Source organism: Girardinichthys multiradiatus, chromosome 17, assembly GCF_021462225.1.
Source record: "Girardinichthys multiradiatus isolate DD_20200921_A chromosome 17, DD_fGirMul_XY1, whole genome shotgun sequence".
Taxonomy (NCBI): domain Eukaryota; kingdom Metazoa; phylum Chordata; class Actinopteri; order Cyprinodontiformes; family Goodeidae; genus Girardinichthys; species Girardinichthys multiradiatus.
This window is the reverse complement of record NC_061809.1, coordinates 3,406,596-3,422,648: the sequence shown is the minus strand read 5'-3', so window position 1 is coordinate 3,422,648 and position 16,053 is coordinate 3,406,596. Positions and strand designations below refer to the sequence as shown.

At 41.8% G+C, this 16,053-nt stretch overlaps 1 protein-coding gene across 1 annotated transcript; it reads right to left on the bottom strand.

Annotated features, from left to right (window-relative positions):
• Positions 1-5,185: 5,185 nt before the first annotated feature.
• Positions 5,186-12,138, bottom strand: net1 (neuroepithelial cell transforming 1). The gene is made up of 9 exons (XM_047389070.1): positions 11,865-12,138; positions 9,362-9,469; positions 9,100-9,264; positions 8,569-8,631; positions 8,160-8,333; positions 7,807-8,064; positions 7,550-7,720; positions 7,230-7,416; positions 5,186-6,773 (listed from the first exon to the last, which is right to left on the bottom strand). Exons 1-9 carry the CDS (start codon positions 11,955-11,957, stop codon positions 6,328-6,330), a joined length of 1,665 nt encoding a protein of 554 aa, XP_047245026.1. The 5' UTR covers positions 11,958-12,138; the 3' UTR covers positions 5,186-6,327.
• Positions 12,139-16,053: the final 3,915 nt, after the last annotated feature.

The window sequence follows — 16,053 nt, the reverse complement described above, 5'->3', positions numbered from 1 at the left end:
TTTCCCACAGCCAGAGAACCAGCTCTGTGGCATGCCTCTGTATTTATAGAATGCGCAGCAAACAGGGATAACAAACATTGTTCACAGAAAAATTTCTAAGTTTGGAATACTAAAAAACTTGCCTGGGTTTCGAAACACTACTGCAAACAGTGTTTAAAAACTAGGCTAAAATTGTAATGTTTTCCTTTTCTTCTGGCCTTAAACTAAAAAGACTAAAAGCAAAACTACCTCAGGAGTTTCGGACATGGTGCTCATCATGTTTTGATTGTTTATCCACCATATTCCTATAACCCATGGTACTTTGCATGGACTTTGTAGGAAACTTCCTCTTACATGTAAACAAATAGTCTCTCAGAAAGTTGATACAGACATGTTGGAAAATCAACTTTTACACTTCAAAATGGATAATATTATAATAGCTAAACCTTCATCTTTTAAAGACTTGGGTGATGACCTAAGGAAAGGCCTCTGGTGCTATAAGCAAGAACTAGGCTTATTGGACTGGAACCAGTCCGATGTCCTTGTTTGTGTTGTGCTTCTATATATCTTTGAAATTAGCAAATAAAGCTGTTTGGTGGCAGACATTTTTGAGGTCATTTTGTTTAGGATTGGTTTTGTGTTTTGCTTGTGAACGTAAATGTCTTTTTGTAGCCTTTTGTTTTCATTAATTGTTGATCGAACTAAGGGCTCTTTAGTTTGCAGTTGCTGTGTTTGAGATTGAAATAACTACAGCTTTGCTATTTTGGCACTCAAATGTGAAACTTACTCAAGTCAATTGCAGTAAAAGGAGCATATAGTTATTTTTCAATTTGCCATTTCATATAGCTACCACTAACACACATAACTCATTCCACAAATTTGTCTCTTCTTTTAAGAGAATATTCTGAAAGGCAGGAATCCATTCGAGAGGTAAAACCAATAGGGACGTTGACTTGACCCTTGTGGTGAAATATCCGCTTCCAGCTCTCTGATTCATCAGCCAAGTATGTCCGACGAAAGGTGTCACCGCCTCTGTTATTGTGGGTCACTGAGTCAGACCAGTTAGGGAGGTTTTTTTCTGCTCCCACCTTAATTTGATCCCTCATGGTGTAAACAGAAGTGGAGGTTAAGAAGGTAAAAGCGGTGTGTATCTTGTCAGGGTGTGATTGGGGAGTTATTTGGTGGGGAGATGAGTGTCAAAGGATGTATTGGGGTGGATCACTGACAGGAGCTTCAGCTGCCAGGAGTCTGACTCTAGTTTGACTCACAGTTCTTTCAACTGCACAGGTGGGCTGCTGAGAGAGACGCTATTGGGTCTGTGGGAAGGAGAATCCTGTTACTACTGTGTTTTATTGATGAAAGAAGTGTGATATTTTCCATAAAAGCAATTGCTCTGTGTTAGAAAAGACGGATAATAAAACTGGCAGCCGTATCATAAACAACATCAGATTTGGATTTGGATGATCCTTTGCGTTTGTAAAACCTGTTTGAGGGCTCTAATGACAGCAGCTCTTAAACTGGGTTTTGAATGCACAATAAACAATGAGTCCAGACAAAAGGCCAACCCTCTATAAAACAAAATATTTCTGCTATTTTATCATTAATTGTATTTTCACTAGATAAAACTCTTTATTCTTACAACAAACTAACCTCCACATTCTGTGCACATGACCTGGAGGCGTCATAGTAGGAGTTAGTCTACAAAACAAAGTATTGCTAAGTACAGCTAGTGTACACAGGGAGCTGTAACAAATGAGAGCATTTGTTAGCATTTGTTCTTCAGTGGGGTTTTCTTATATTCTGGAGGGCTGCACAAAAAACCCTGAAAGAAATTCTGAGGGCGGCACCTAGATTTCTGGATAATTTGGCCAAAAAAAAACCAAAACATGAAGAACACAAAGGTGGATTGGAATAGTCAGATTTAATTTTTAAGAATCGACTTCTGGTTCCATGACTAAAACCACAAGACTTAATGCTGCAGCATCCACCACAACTGATGATGAGTCCACTGGAACCGGCTAGTCCTGCCAAGACTGCCAATGGAACATATGCAAGGTCTAATATTAATTAAAACACAAAGAGCGAGGGGCACTGTAGTGACTGGATGAGTAAACATTAAGAGGCAGCACCAGATTCAGTTCGGCACAAATCAAACAGTAAAGTGCTCTACCCTGACTATGCACTCTGTAGAGTGTTTAATGTACAGTATATACCAGTTAACCTGTGTGGCAGCTGTATGAATGCTGTGCTGACATGCTACATAACTGAGGGGACAAAAGCAGAACACAGTCTTTATGAGTAACAAGCATGAGCTGTACTGGAACATTTGTGGTTTAAGTTCTGAAAGCCATTGTTATCCTCATCACATTTGCTCATCAGAATCATCTTCTGGCTCAAACATATAATGCTGAACTGTTTACAGCACGAATACTTCCTTGGTGGGAGCTGTACTCCTCAGGGCAATGTCCATCAAAATGCTTTAGAATCCAGGTCAAAACGCGTCCAAAGTTGTCGGTTCACCGTAGTATGTACTGAAGCCAACAACACATTACCCTGAAACTCCTGTCTTTGTATCAGCCTTCCTTGTTTACGATCAGTTCTTATGACCCTCTGTGACACCGGGTAACCTAGAAACCCAGTACACAGAAAAAAAATTGTTTTGTTGAAATCCTGTATTGGAAATCAATTTCTGTATCCTGCTGTTTTTTTTAATTAAAGTTGCATACTTGATAAAAAAGAACAGCACCTCCGGTCATTTCCTTTAAAATATGCTGGATTAATGTTATTTTGTTACATTATGTTGTCCTGTTGAGTAAACACTGTTGCTTTGTGCACTGATCAGGCATGTTATGAACACTGACAAGTAAAATGACCATAATTACTTATCTTTTCTTTATGGCACCTGTTAGTTAGTGAGATAAACAATTTATTTGTTATGTTGATGAGTATGAAGCATATTAAAATAAACAGGTGTGAGGATTTGAAGCAGTTTGATGAGGATCAAATTGTGATGGCTGGACAACTGGGTCAGAGTATCTTGACAACTGAAGCACTTGTGATTTGTTCCCGGTCTCCAGTGGATCATTTAAAGTCGTCCAAGGAAGAAACAGTGGGGAACTGGTGACAGGGTCATTTGCGGCCAAGGCTTATTGATGCATATAGAGAGTGAAGGGTGACCTGTGAGGTCTGATCGAGCAGATAATCTACTGCAGCCGACTTCAGATTGTTCAAGGAGTTAATGCTGATTCTGACAGAAGGGTGTCAGACTCTAGAAGCCACCAGTAAACCGGCAGTCTCCTGGTTTCCTGCGTACCTATTCAGTAGAATGGGAGGCAGATCCTTTAGTTATCAGGCTCCTCTCCTGTGGAACCAGCTCCCAGTTTTAGTCCGTGAGGCAGTCACCCTGTCTACTTTTAAGGCTAGGCTTAAAACTTTCCTTTTTGATAAAGCTTATAGTTAGAGAGGCTTAGGTTTTCCTGAGCCATCTCTGTAGTTATGCTGCTATAGGCTTAGGCTTCTGGAGGACATAATGGCCACTTTCACTCTCTGTGTTACATCCTCATACTACTCTCTAATTTTGCATTACTTGCTGTTTTTTCAGCTTTTACCTCTGTGCTCTCTCTCTGTTTTTTCTCTTTCTAGAAGCTACATCTGACCTCGCTCTGTGTCTACCTGTGGCAACTTCCTAGAGGCAGACATCGGCTGAGCTGCTGCTGCCAACAACTTAATGCTCACCTTCTACAGATGATTCACTTGGTCTTGTCTTTCAGTGTTTAACCCTGTCTCTCCTAGACATAGCTGCTGGCTGAGCTTCTACTGGGACTAACTGTATGTGTTCTCTTTCATACTCTAGACTTGAAAACTGGCTCAGAGTTTATCTGCTTAGGTGTCTTTCTCTCCTAGATGAAGCCAGGAGCTATAACAATTATTTTTTTAACTTTTCTTTCCTATAGAAAGTACTCCTGGATCAGTGCTTCTGTGTTCTTTTTCTGTCTCTGCTTTGTTCTTTCAAACCCCCAGTCGGTCGTGGCAGATGGCTGCACACACTGAGCCTGGTTCTGCTGGAGGTTTCTTCCTGTTAAAAGGGAGTTTTTCCTCCCCACTGTTGCTTCATGCATGCACAGTAGGAGGGATTGCTACAAAGTCAATGCCAGCGACTGTCCACTGTCTCTATATGCTCATCCAGGAGTAGTGAATGCTGCAAGTCACTGACTCGATGCAATCTGTTGGGGTTCCTTGGATAGAAAACCTTTTAACTAATTTAATAATAATAAACTGAATTCAACTGCACTGTTTGATAGCTAGGATTAATTGGAATGTATGAACCCGACTTAAAATCTGTATGATTCGATTGAATTGACTTTGTAAAGTGCCTTGAGACGACATGTGTTGTAATATGGCACTATATAAATAAAACTGGATTGAATTGAACTTCTTCCTTCCACTAAATTTTCTGTTAATATGCTTGGATACAGAACTCTGAACAACCAGTTCAGCAATGACCTTTTGTGGCTTAACCTCCTTGTGAAGGGTGTCGATGACTGTCTTCTGGACATCTGTCCAGTCTTCAGTCTTCCCCATGATTGTGTAACCTATGACCCAGGGTGAGAGATTGTTTAAAGGCTCAGGAAACCTTTGCAGGGGTTTTAAGTTAATTAACTGATTAGGTCGTGACATCATAAGTGTCCAATAATGAATGTTTTCACAGTATTAATATTTTCTGAGACAATGAGTTTGGGATTTCTTTACATGTAAGCCATAATCATTAACATTACAAGAAACAAAGGCTTGGAATATATCACTCTATGTGTCATGATTCTATAATATTTATTATTTCACTTTCTGAGATGACTTTTGGACTTTTAAGCAATATTCAATTTTTTTTAGATGTACCTGTAGAATTAGCAAGCATTTGAATGACTGCTGAGTCTGTTGATTTACTCTCCTACACCTACATGTATTTATTGTAGAAATAATTTGTATCGCCTGAAGACTGCTGGAGACTGGCACAAGCTCCCCTGTGACCCACTATGGAATAAGTGGTATAGAAGATGAATGACAGCGAATCTGGTTAGTGATATTTATCTACTAATATTTTCAACACAACTGTATATTTAAAAAACTCAGGTTTCTGTATTTAAAAAAATCTGGAATATGTTGTATTGTGTAAAGCCAGAATAAATATAAAAAAACATTAAATCCAAAGTTCACTTTCTTACACAGATCTTTATTGTTCTGTTAATTACATAAAAACTCAAGGCAGAACATTTGCCTCTTCCTCTTTGGTTTACATCTCGACAACCAAAACATCCTTTTTCACACATACAAAAACCTTCTATCCTTTACTTTCCCCTACGTACGTTTTCCATCATTCACAGTTTCTTCTATCTTCCAACATCTATCATCTTCAAGCAATATTTCACCTTCACCTGGTTGGCTGAAGTTCCATATCATGCTCTGATGATCTGCTTCAGTTCCCAAACAAAACTTTACCCATCATGCCTTCGTTTACATCACAATGCCACTCACTTTTAAAACAACTCTTTTCCTTATTCCATTGTTCTCCCGAAGGACAGATACATGCAGGATGCTGCACGCAGTGTCCACAAATAAAGCTCCATTCAAGATTATACACTGAAAAATGATTTGTTTCATTCTAAAAAGTCAGTTAAAAAACCAACATGGCTCAGTTCAAAATTTAGTTTTAAAAGAAAACTCATCATTTTATCTCATTTGATTTGAATATATCTCTGATTGTTATTGCTGTGGTTCGTAGTTAGAAACTAAGATCTGTTCTGGGTTTAAATTAATGCCTCTGCAAGTAAATACAACAGCGTTCAGGATTCACAATCTGTCGTTTCAGGAATGTATCAAAATAAAGTCTGTCCCCAGATTCATTTGTAGCTTTGTGTGGTGCATCGTCATCCTTAACAAGATAAAACAAAGCTGAAACAGTGCTGCTTTACAATACCTACAAAAACTACAAAACGCTTTAGAATATAAAAAATGTAAAATGTTAATTAGCCCCAAAATAGGTCTAAAATACAGTTTAAACATAAAATTAATAGTAAACAGAACCGGATTAAAACCTCGATCTTCACAGAATCCGCAGATTGATGTGTGAAGTCTGGCTTTTTTTTCTCACCATACTTCCCTTTTAAAGCAAATCATGTGTTTTTTCCAAAATACATGGGATGCACTTGTACATAGCTGCCGAAGAGGACAGAAACACAGAACACTGTTGGAATAATACAAACACATGCAGACACACATAAATAAAGTCCTACGCTCTTTGTTCTGTTTTATGTACAAAAAAGTGTCCAGTCAGTCAATTCTCTCCTGCTCACTTCACACCATCGTTTCCTTTCTCTTCCCTAAGGAACACAGAGACCTCTTGTCCTTTTTGCTTTTGAGTGATGATGAGGAGAAGAGCGGTGATGACAGCGATGAGGCCACTGAGGAGGAGGAGGAGTTAGAGGAAAGTGACGATGTAGTAGAGCTGGATGTGATGCTGCTGCAGGGTGAGCTTGGTGCGGATTGAGAGGTCTGCCGTGGGCAGTTCTCATCCGGCTCCTCCAGGTGGATGATAGCGGAGGCGGAGGACATGCGACGCTTGGTGTGTACGTCACTCATGTGAGGATTCTGTGTAGGGGACTCGCCGTGGGGCCTGTGGACAGAGATGGCACTACGAAGGCAGTTGAGCCACTGCTGCTTGTGGAAGATGTCGTTGACCTGCAGCGTGTGGGACTGTGAGTGGTTCAGGTCTTGTGAACGGACACGGAAAATGTTCTTAGCTGCGGAGAAGGCAGGAATTGAGAATTAGTGATGAAACGTAAACCACTTATGGACAGTCACTAGAGATGCATCAATAAGGCTCCAATTTTGACTGGTTCACATTTATTATATAACAAATGTGCGCTTTAAGAGTTAATATTTTTGGAACCAAAGAAAATACAGGAATTACAAGATTGTCCCCAAGTATGCATCAAAGACATCAAAATGTTTTTAACCTTTATCAGATTTGTATTAAACTTAAAACAGTTTATCAAAGTATATGCTTTTGGTTGATGTGTGTACAGTCTTAGTTTTGATACGTGTACAAAACAGAGAAAAAGAGAACTCTGATTTTTCTGTATCTGATCGATTCACCGATCAGAACTGGTCCGGGGACAATTGGCCGTGTCCAATCTGGCTGATACATGAGTACATCTGTTGCAGTTAGAGCTAAAACATTGTGACTCAAGGCTTACCTTTCTCTGAGTTACTGAAAGCTCCTCTGAAAGAGCCGCCCATTCTGACGTCTCCATCCTGCAGGTCCTCCAACACCAGATCCTGCACCGGGATTGGCTGCCGATAAACTTGGAAGCACTGTCGCTCATTCCTGGTGACTGGTCGGGTCAGGACCAGAATCTCAGTGAACAGGAACACATGCAACTTCTGCAATCAATAAAACATCAGAAAAGCATTAAAAACAGATCTCTGGTTTTGACCACTAATAGAGTTCTATCCCCTCCAAAATTAATTTTAGCCTTGCGTTATTGAGTGGGAATGAATGAACTGTTTTGCTAACCGTGCCACTCTTGTTGCGCAGCTCCCCATGGCATAAAAGACTCTTGCACTGTTCGATGCGAGGGTCTCTCTGCCTGTCGTCCAGATACTCTAGCTTCTCAATGTAGTACTGGCACTCCGACTCTCCCTTCTTCATGTTGATGTCGGAGAGAACGCCTTGGATGATTGTGATCTAAACACCAAAGAGCAGCAGGTTATGATAAAAGTAGATATAACAGATGATGCCGTTTCCTGTGACATACAGGTGTTGGTACTTACTGCTTCCTCCAGGCTGCGGATGTCTGGATCGCCTGGTGGAGTGTGCCTGAGGATCTCTTTGAGTAGCAGAGGGTACTTGACCAAACGAGAGCGTGGGATGTCCAGGAAGCTCCACAAGTCCAACTTCCGACTAAACGGTGACTCAAGGCAGCGCTGCAGGAAGTCCTGCACCCGCCGATCCTGCTTCTTCTGGTCTAGCAAGGCCTTGGCTGCCAGCTGGTTGCTGCAGTATTCCTTGTAGGCATTGAGCCTGGGTAGCTTTAGGAGAAGTAGAGATGCTTTAGCTAATGATCGTCATCCAAAAACCAGACATTTGGACAGAATCAATTAAAACTTCAATAGAGGACACCTACCCAGCTGATGACAATCTGTCCTATTTGACCCACAGTCCCATCCGACCCTGTGGCTTTTGAGAGCCGGGCCAGCAGGTCTTCATGCAGGGGGATGTAGTCGTCCAGATTGCCGAAGATGTGCGTAAGCTCCTCCTCAGACATAATGGAGAGCTTTAGCATAGGGTCATGGTACGCCTGCAGGAGAGATAAACCAGGAGGGTCAGCTTTCAACATCCAGCCAGGTTGAGCGCAGCAGCTTCTAAGAATAGCTCAGTGAGGAGCTTTAGGGGTCCGAGGCAAAAGCGGAGGAACAATTTTGGTCTTTTTATAGCTCCTGGCTCGGTTGCATAGATGGCTTGCCAGAGGTTGATTTAATATGTTTGCTTTTAGTTGTACTCCCTCTGCCTGAAAGCTTTTCAAAAGAACAAACCTTGCGTGCAAGCTGGAGATCCTTAATCAGGTCCTGTTCTCCACGGGACAGCTCAAATATGGCCTGAAGAGAGAAAGAGGGAGACAGAGACAGATTCTCTGTTAACAAACCATTCCATCAGAGCAAGTAACAGCCATCAGACTGAATCCAACAGTGCAGTGCAAGCTTATGATTGCAGTCAGCTTTCTGACTGACTGACTGACTACCTGGCTTTGTGCCCTCTCTGTTTTAAATTCTCCAAAGTGGAATGTTTCAGGCTGAGGGCCAACATGTCTGACACTCAAAGGACAAACACAGAGCGCTTGGGCACGAGTTCTTGGCTTGTCAGGTTTATGTGAGTTTACAGAGACGAGGAAATGAGGCCTGGATGGCTGCGATTTGGAGTTAACTACTTTCAGACAAATACTACAGGGACTTGTGAGACTTGTCTGGTACATGACTAGAATTCCTTCCTGTCGGGATTTCTAAGCATAGGCATTTAGACCATCTTGTCCCTTTACAGCATCTCTGTGTCTCAGAACTAGATCTCACCTCCTGGCGCTTGATCTCCTGTGTTGAAATGGTTCCCTTCTGGCTGATGTCAAATGTCTCCGACCACAAGGTGCTGTTCCGTCTTTTCGGCGGTGTGGGGGCCGCTGCCTTGCTGCAAGGCTTCTGGGGCACACCCGATGACTTGCCATCACTCCGGAAAGAGGCCTGTGCAGAAAAAAGGGTAAATGCCACATGTCAGCAATGTTGCTAGAAGTCCCTCACACGCAGAGTGAACTTGTTGCCGGATGTCACAAGGGCTTACCTGAATGGTCTGGCCGAAGCGCCGGACGGCCCCATTTTTAACCGGAGAGATGAGGTTAGCTAGCGACGTCACCCTGCCGTGTGGACGGACACGCTTGTTGCTGGGTTCCTGACAAAAAAAAGAGATGAAAGGAAGCAGGTTAGTCTGGCAGTGGTTTTCTTGCAGCTTTATTCATTCAGCATGCAGCAGACTGAATGACTCAATCAGCCCTGCTAACTGTGAGACCTCAGCAGGAAACTCTCTTGTGAATTACTATTGACAAAGTGCATCAGTTCAGGTTATAAATCCTTATAATGCACTCTGCTCGCTGATCCTAGGCAGGGAGGGAGAGGAGTTTCTGGAGCCAGAACTGAGCTGCATGCAGACAGACAAGATACTGTGGAGGAAGCAGCTCCAGCAGCTGTTGGCTCCATCATGTGAGGAGTGGAGGGTCAAGCCAGCCTTCACACAAAGAACCTTCTGATGGGTCATCTGCTGAGGTGGGGGGTCTGGAGAAATGCCAGGAATGTACAGGACCGTACTTCTTGTCTTTTCAGTGCCCCTCCTTGTGCACGTTCTGCCACTATCTGGCCTGACAACAACTACTACTCCAGTGCAGATTGGCCTGGCTGAAGTGTGGTAGAGTGGCTCAGACAAATCAGCAGCCATCGTAAACCAAGAGACCCTACCTCCTTTGCACAGTGCAGTGTGGCAGGGGGTGCACAGCAGAGTTAATGATTGCAAGTTTAGACAAGCTCTCCAACAAACCTTGCGTGAGAGCAATCCTACACCTGGGCCAGGTGACCACCCCCCTATCCTCACCTAAGCCTGAGGCTAATAGAAATGAAAGAGCTGTTTGGCTCTACTCCAACAACAACAGGATGAAGGAATCAAAAAACCCAAGAAGTGCAGTAATGATTTGAGCCAGCTGCCAAAATCACAGCAAGAAAGCCTCAGGTATAAGAATCATTTTACAATTAAGAAATCCCAGCCCAGCAAAACCAACAACGGTCTTCAGAGCTTCACATGGGCTCTTTTTGATTAAGTGCTGAACTGCCACAAGGTCCTTGTTTTTTTTTTTCTCCTGACTCAGACCAAGTGGGTTTTTGCCTTGGTTTAGTGAATGTGGGAAACACTGCAGCCATTGAGGCTCTGGGCGATACAGACACAGCTGTGGAACAGATCAGCTCAGTCTGCGGTGGCTGTGATTGACACACAGTCTGCTGTGGTTTGAGTTCTTGCGAAGATCCCTGAGAACTTAGACCACTTTTGGAAAGCGACTACAAAGAGATGCTGCATCTTTAACTGTAGTGTGTGGCCTCTTGAGTTCAGACATCCTGGCCTCTAATTTGTAACCTTTTCATATCATAAAAATATATTTGAAATCTAAACAAAGAGATAAAAACAACAGTAAGAGTAAAAGTGGGGGCTTTCTAAAGTCTATATTAGAAAAGTGTGTTGAGCATTTTGCCCTTCCTGTCCTTTGGAAAGAGGCCCCAGAATAACAAAGGACCACTAGTCCTGCTCTTTGTTATCTGTAAAGTGAAACGGTCCACACAGGCAGAGAAAATGTGCTATTCCTGTCAGTCTAACTGTGCAGTTTCAAGTTGTTAGGCTGGATCCAGGCAGCAACATATCTTGTTTTTTTCAACTCGCGTAGATACTATCAGAGGAACAATGCCACTCAATATCTTCTTAATGAACCCAGACTCTCTTTACACCTCCAACCTAAGATTAGAGCCTCGTGAACATCTCTTCCTGTATAGCCCTTTGATGTAACCCGTAGTTTAACCAACAGATGTGTTGGTTTGATTACAGAACAGCTTGAGCTGATAAGAAAGCTTTGGAAAGGTTAGCTATTGAAAACTGTTTTAAATTGAGCAATTCTGTGAGAACAGGCTTTGCATCATAATGTGATTTGAAGCATGCCCTTTATGAAGCTATTTACTGTTAATGAAACCTCACGTGGAGGTTGGAGTGATGACTTTTACTGCTTTTACAAAAAAGCACCTGGTTTTCAAACACCAGTGTGTTTAGATGCTGGGTGAGTAATGCTTTTATGCTGCCAGGCCAGATTCACAGCAGAGATAACACACTTTGCCTTCAGATGTCAAAGGTCGAAAGCTACTACTACTTTTTGGTTATAGAGTGAAAAAAACCCTCCTGCTGCTTCATTGTTTGTGCTGCTCTCAGTATGCTGACTCCTGATCTCACTGTATCCCACCAAGACAGAGCTGCCTGCTGGGATCCAGCTCAATAGGAGCACTTGGAATACACAAAGTTTACAACTCAGAAACAATAATAAACTTTGAGTTACACAGACGCTGAAGGCACATAGGTCAAAGTCTCTTCTCATACACATGTACAGTCTCTGTGCACCAGCGTGATAAAACCAGGGTTAGGCACTGATTTGCTTTCAATCTCACACAGGACACACGCATATGACCTCATGTGAAGCAGCCCCAGCCAACCATTTACAGAGGAACTGCAGTATCAGCCATTATTCTTTGACTTTCTGTCTTACCTCTGATTCCTTGTTGGCTTGGTTCTGACAGTCTATCACTTGCAGAGTCCGTTTGATAGGCACCAAGCTACCCACTTCATCGTAAGCCACCATAGCTTTCAGTGAAAACACAGTATCCTTTAAATCCCAGTGAGTTAGCTCCAAGTAATCCACAAAAGAGGAAATAATAAGTTTAAGTCTGAATAAATAAATCCACCTCCGCCCCACTTATCGTCTTCTCTTTAGAGACAACTGTCTCAGCTGGCCTCATTCACACTTCCTAAACTTTGCTCTGAGACACACTGAGCAGGGCAGGGTTTTATACAGCAGTCCAGACTGAGGGGTGGAGCCTGCCTGGCTGCCAAGGTCCCAGTAGCTGCACATGAAGACAGTGTGCATGGAAGTGAGGAGAAGCTGCCTGCAGGGTCTGTTGAACCATCAACACAAATTGCAAACACTAGTGAGAATTCTTAAGATCATAGGTAAACCTTACTGCTAAGTGAAGCTGATGCAAACAAAGCAGGTAAGGGTTCATCAAGGATGGATGCTTGGGGCCAGATGAAACAATTCAATGTGGGTTTATTTCAGGGAACAGGGCTGAAATGCTCAGTAAAGCCAGAACACAATTTTTAGTTGGAAAAATAAATACATTTGAAGGTGAAGAATAAAGATGCATCAATCAGCCAAATTCCCTGATGGGCAGGTCACATTTTTCTCTTATTCATCAAATGTATCACAACAAAGAACCCCAACCATCAAACAACACAAATAGATAAATAGAGATAATATTCAAAGTCCTTCATTCAAAACTACCACCTCTGTCAAGGAACCTCTTATCTCTTGTATGTGTTCAAGTCATTAGAAAACAGAAATGGCTGGAAACAATAAAAAAGGAAGAAAAAAAAACAACCCAACAGAAATCGGTATCACGCAGGCTAAGACTAATTGGCTAATCTCTATTAAAATGTGTTTAAATACATTTACTAAAATAATTTCCTAAATGCCTTTATTAAGTGAAACAGTAAATAAACTGCACACTGAAACATACATTTGAAGATAAAAATAATAAGTGTTACTCCAGTGCAGGAATACATGATCATTATTATATTGGCTTACATAATTTATCGTAAAACTTTTGTTCCAAATTGTCCACATACAATATGAGATTTTTTAAAAACTTTGTTAGCAATAAGTGAAGCCTGTTGTAGCTTTGGCACCTAAATAAAAATAATCCTTCAGCTTACCCACTGTGAGAAACATTTTATATTTCTTTCCGCATATTAGACATGGGCTGGTTACTGGTATTGAGGCATACAAAGGTCTTAAACCACATACAATTTCCCATCATGCCGTACGGTTTCAAGTTCTTTAAAGAGATGCAAGGGATAGTTTTCTCTCAAACTCTGTCCCCCCGCCCCCATCCTTTGTTGCAAATTGGTAACCAGCTGGCTGATACAAGGCTCCTACACCTTTCCCTTGCATACAAGAAAAAAGACATCTATAACCTATTATTTTTACATGCCTAGAGTATATATGCCCAGATTTACACAGAAATGGGTTGTTAGTCTGTGGTCAGCTTTGTTTGTGTTTGACTGCATCGCTGTGATTACTAATGCTCATTTAAGAGACTGTTTGAGTGTTCTAATGTGTCTAACTAAACTTCCAATAAGCAATACCCAAGATGGAGTATAATTAGTCTGGTTTTCAGTAATTTAACAAGTTGTATAGTGAATGACTCATTCTGCTTAATAAAGTTCAATTGAACCTCAAACCTCAAAGCTATTTTCTCTCAGATGTTTTAGAGGAGGCCGTTAATCAAAGCAGTCTGCTTTGGAGCAGCCTGAAACATAGCTTTCAGCAGTCTGATCAGCTGATACTAGGGGAGGTGACCAATTACAATATCAATACCAGGGGCACAGTAGCACACTCAGCCACATGTTTACACTGAAACCTGTGTATTGAGGGGGGATGTTCAATGATCTGTGTGTCTTTCTTATTACTGTGCACTGAATTGAGGAAAATGCACTGCCGAAGCACAACCACAGCTAAGGTGTGCTTCCAAACAGCTGCTGCAAATGCATGGTGAAGACCCAGAGGCGTTAAACCTGATGCCTAATGGGGAAGTGCTATGTGGCAACATCTCAAAATGTGAGTGCAATCAGGACAAATGCACAAGCCTGTTCAGAGCTGTGCCCCATCCCTCTGGGCCAACACAGAGGTGTGAAAAATAACACAGGCTCGCTGCGGCTCCTTAGACATGTGTGAATGTCTGTGGTAACAAAACACAGACACCAATGGAGGTTTGGAGATGTTAACACCATGATATTTGGGTTTGTTGGAGGGCTTGTCTGATGCAAACAAACAGGACACTGTGTCTGATCTACATCACCACTAGGACATCCGTTAATGCAAAGTAGGCAGCTCATGGATTAGGTTACTTTAGTTTGTGATTGTGTGGGGCAGTATGGAGCAAAAGGCTCAGCAGAAGGAGTCAAAGAGGATTCACTGATAGCAGAATCTGTGAGTGAGTGTCTGCACAGCAGTTCTGCTGTTACTCATACTGTACAGAGAACTTGAGCTGAATCAGCTGTATGTCTAGTCCAGCCACTATAAAAACTAAACAACATGGCTAGACGTGCCTGTTTTGTCACATGCAGCTGCAGCTGGTGTACAGTCGGAATTTATGCTTTGCCTGAGCGCAGAGGGCTGTCGGAGAATGAGTAAGGCAGAAAGCGGTTGGTTTTCACCTCTATCTAACCCATGCCGTGCCAGGAACAGACTGTCCCTCAAGGCCTGACGGCTGCTGAGCTCACCTTCACCTCCACATCAGAAGCAGTGAAAGCAACACGCACAGAACCCAATTACAGCTCTGGAGGAGGCATTAAGCTGCCAGCTCCAGGCACAAAGAGCCCCACACAGAGCCAACTGGTTAAAAGCAACAAGAGGACACAGGAGGTCCGGCTGCCTCCAGCTGATGAAGTCTGCACGTGCACAACGGAGTTAGTGTTTTTGGTCAATGAGTTTTTAAATACTTTGCAATGCACAATAATGTCTACATCTACCAGCTGAAGTGACTCCATTATATAGCCTACATTGCTGCCAATAAGTATTTGCCACCTTACAGATTTTTTCTGTTTTCAAATAAATATTTAATTTAAGGGAAAAACATTTTTAAACTAACCTGACCATATGTAAAAAGCAGACATTTGTTTCTTTCCAACTTTATCAAGGTCCCAACTCAGCATTTGAACACAGACTAGGCCATTGCAACACCAATTTTCTCCATTTGTTCACTTGTAGATTTGCTCTTGTTTTTGGGATGACTCAGACTGGGCCATGCACCGGATTTTGGACGAATGTAAAGTTTGACTTTAGGATACTTTAGTATATAGAAGAGTAAATGACCGACTCATTGGCTGCAAAATGCCCAAGTCTGTTGGCTGCAAAACAAACTTAAATCATCACTCCTTCACCACAGTGCTTGTCAGTTGATATGAGGTTTTTATGCTGATGTGCCATACGTGGTGCTGTGTATTATGGCCAACAATCTCTAATTTGATCTCATCTGTACATCATTATTCAAAAGGTCCTGTGGTCATTCAGTTGCGTCTTCGCCAACCTAAGTTGTACTTATTTAAAGAGAGAAGAGGTTTTCTCTTGCCAACCCTTCAAAACAAGCCATACCTGTCCAGTCTCTTTTTAAATGTAGTGTTGTGAACTTTAACATTTAACATGCTGAGGCCTGTAGAGTCTGAGATGAAGCTCTTTGTTTTGTTTTCCTCTGTGCGTTGAAGAGTTTGACTTTGGAATGAAGGTTCAAGTTATTTACTGGGACATCCACTCCTGGGAAGACTGGCAACTTCTTCCATTTTTGCTACACATTTGTCATTTCTAAATTCTATGCTTTTACAGAGTCAGTAAAAACTAAACAGTCTAAATAGCTTTACTGCTTTTTGGTAATTTAAATAAACAAATTAAATTCATTTCCATATCTCTGACTCTGACTTGGAATCGTAAATAGGAGCTGAAGTATTCTATATAAAATCCATTCTATTTATTAAGCGTTATTAAATTTATATTGTTTAGAAATCAAAATAGGGAAGAGAGTCTGGAAAGCAAAAGACGTTTCCTTGCTCTGTTTTATTTTTTGCATATTTATCCAGACCTGGAAGACTTTTCCGTTTTCAGAGTGTTTTATGACATGTAGGAA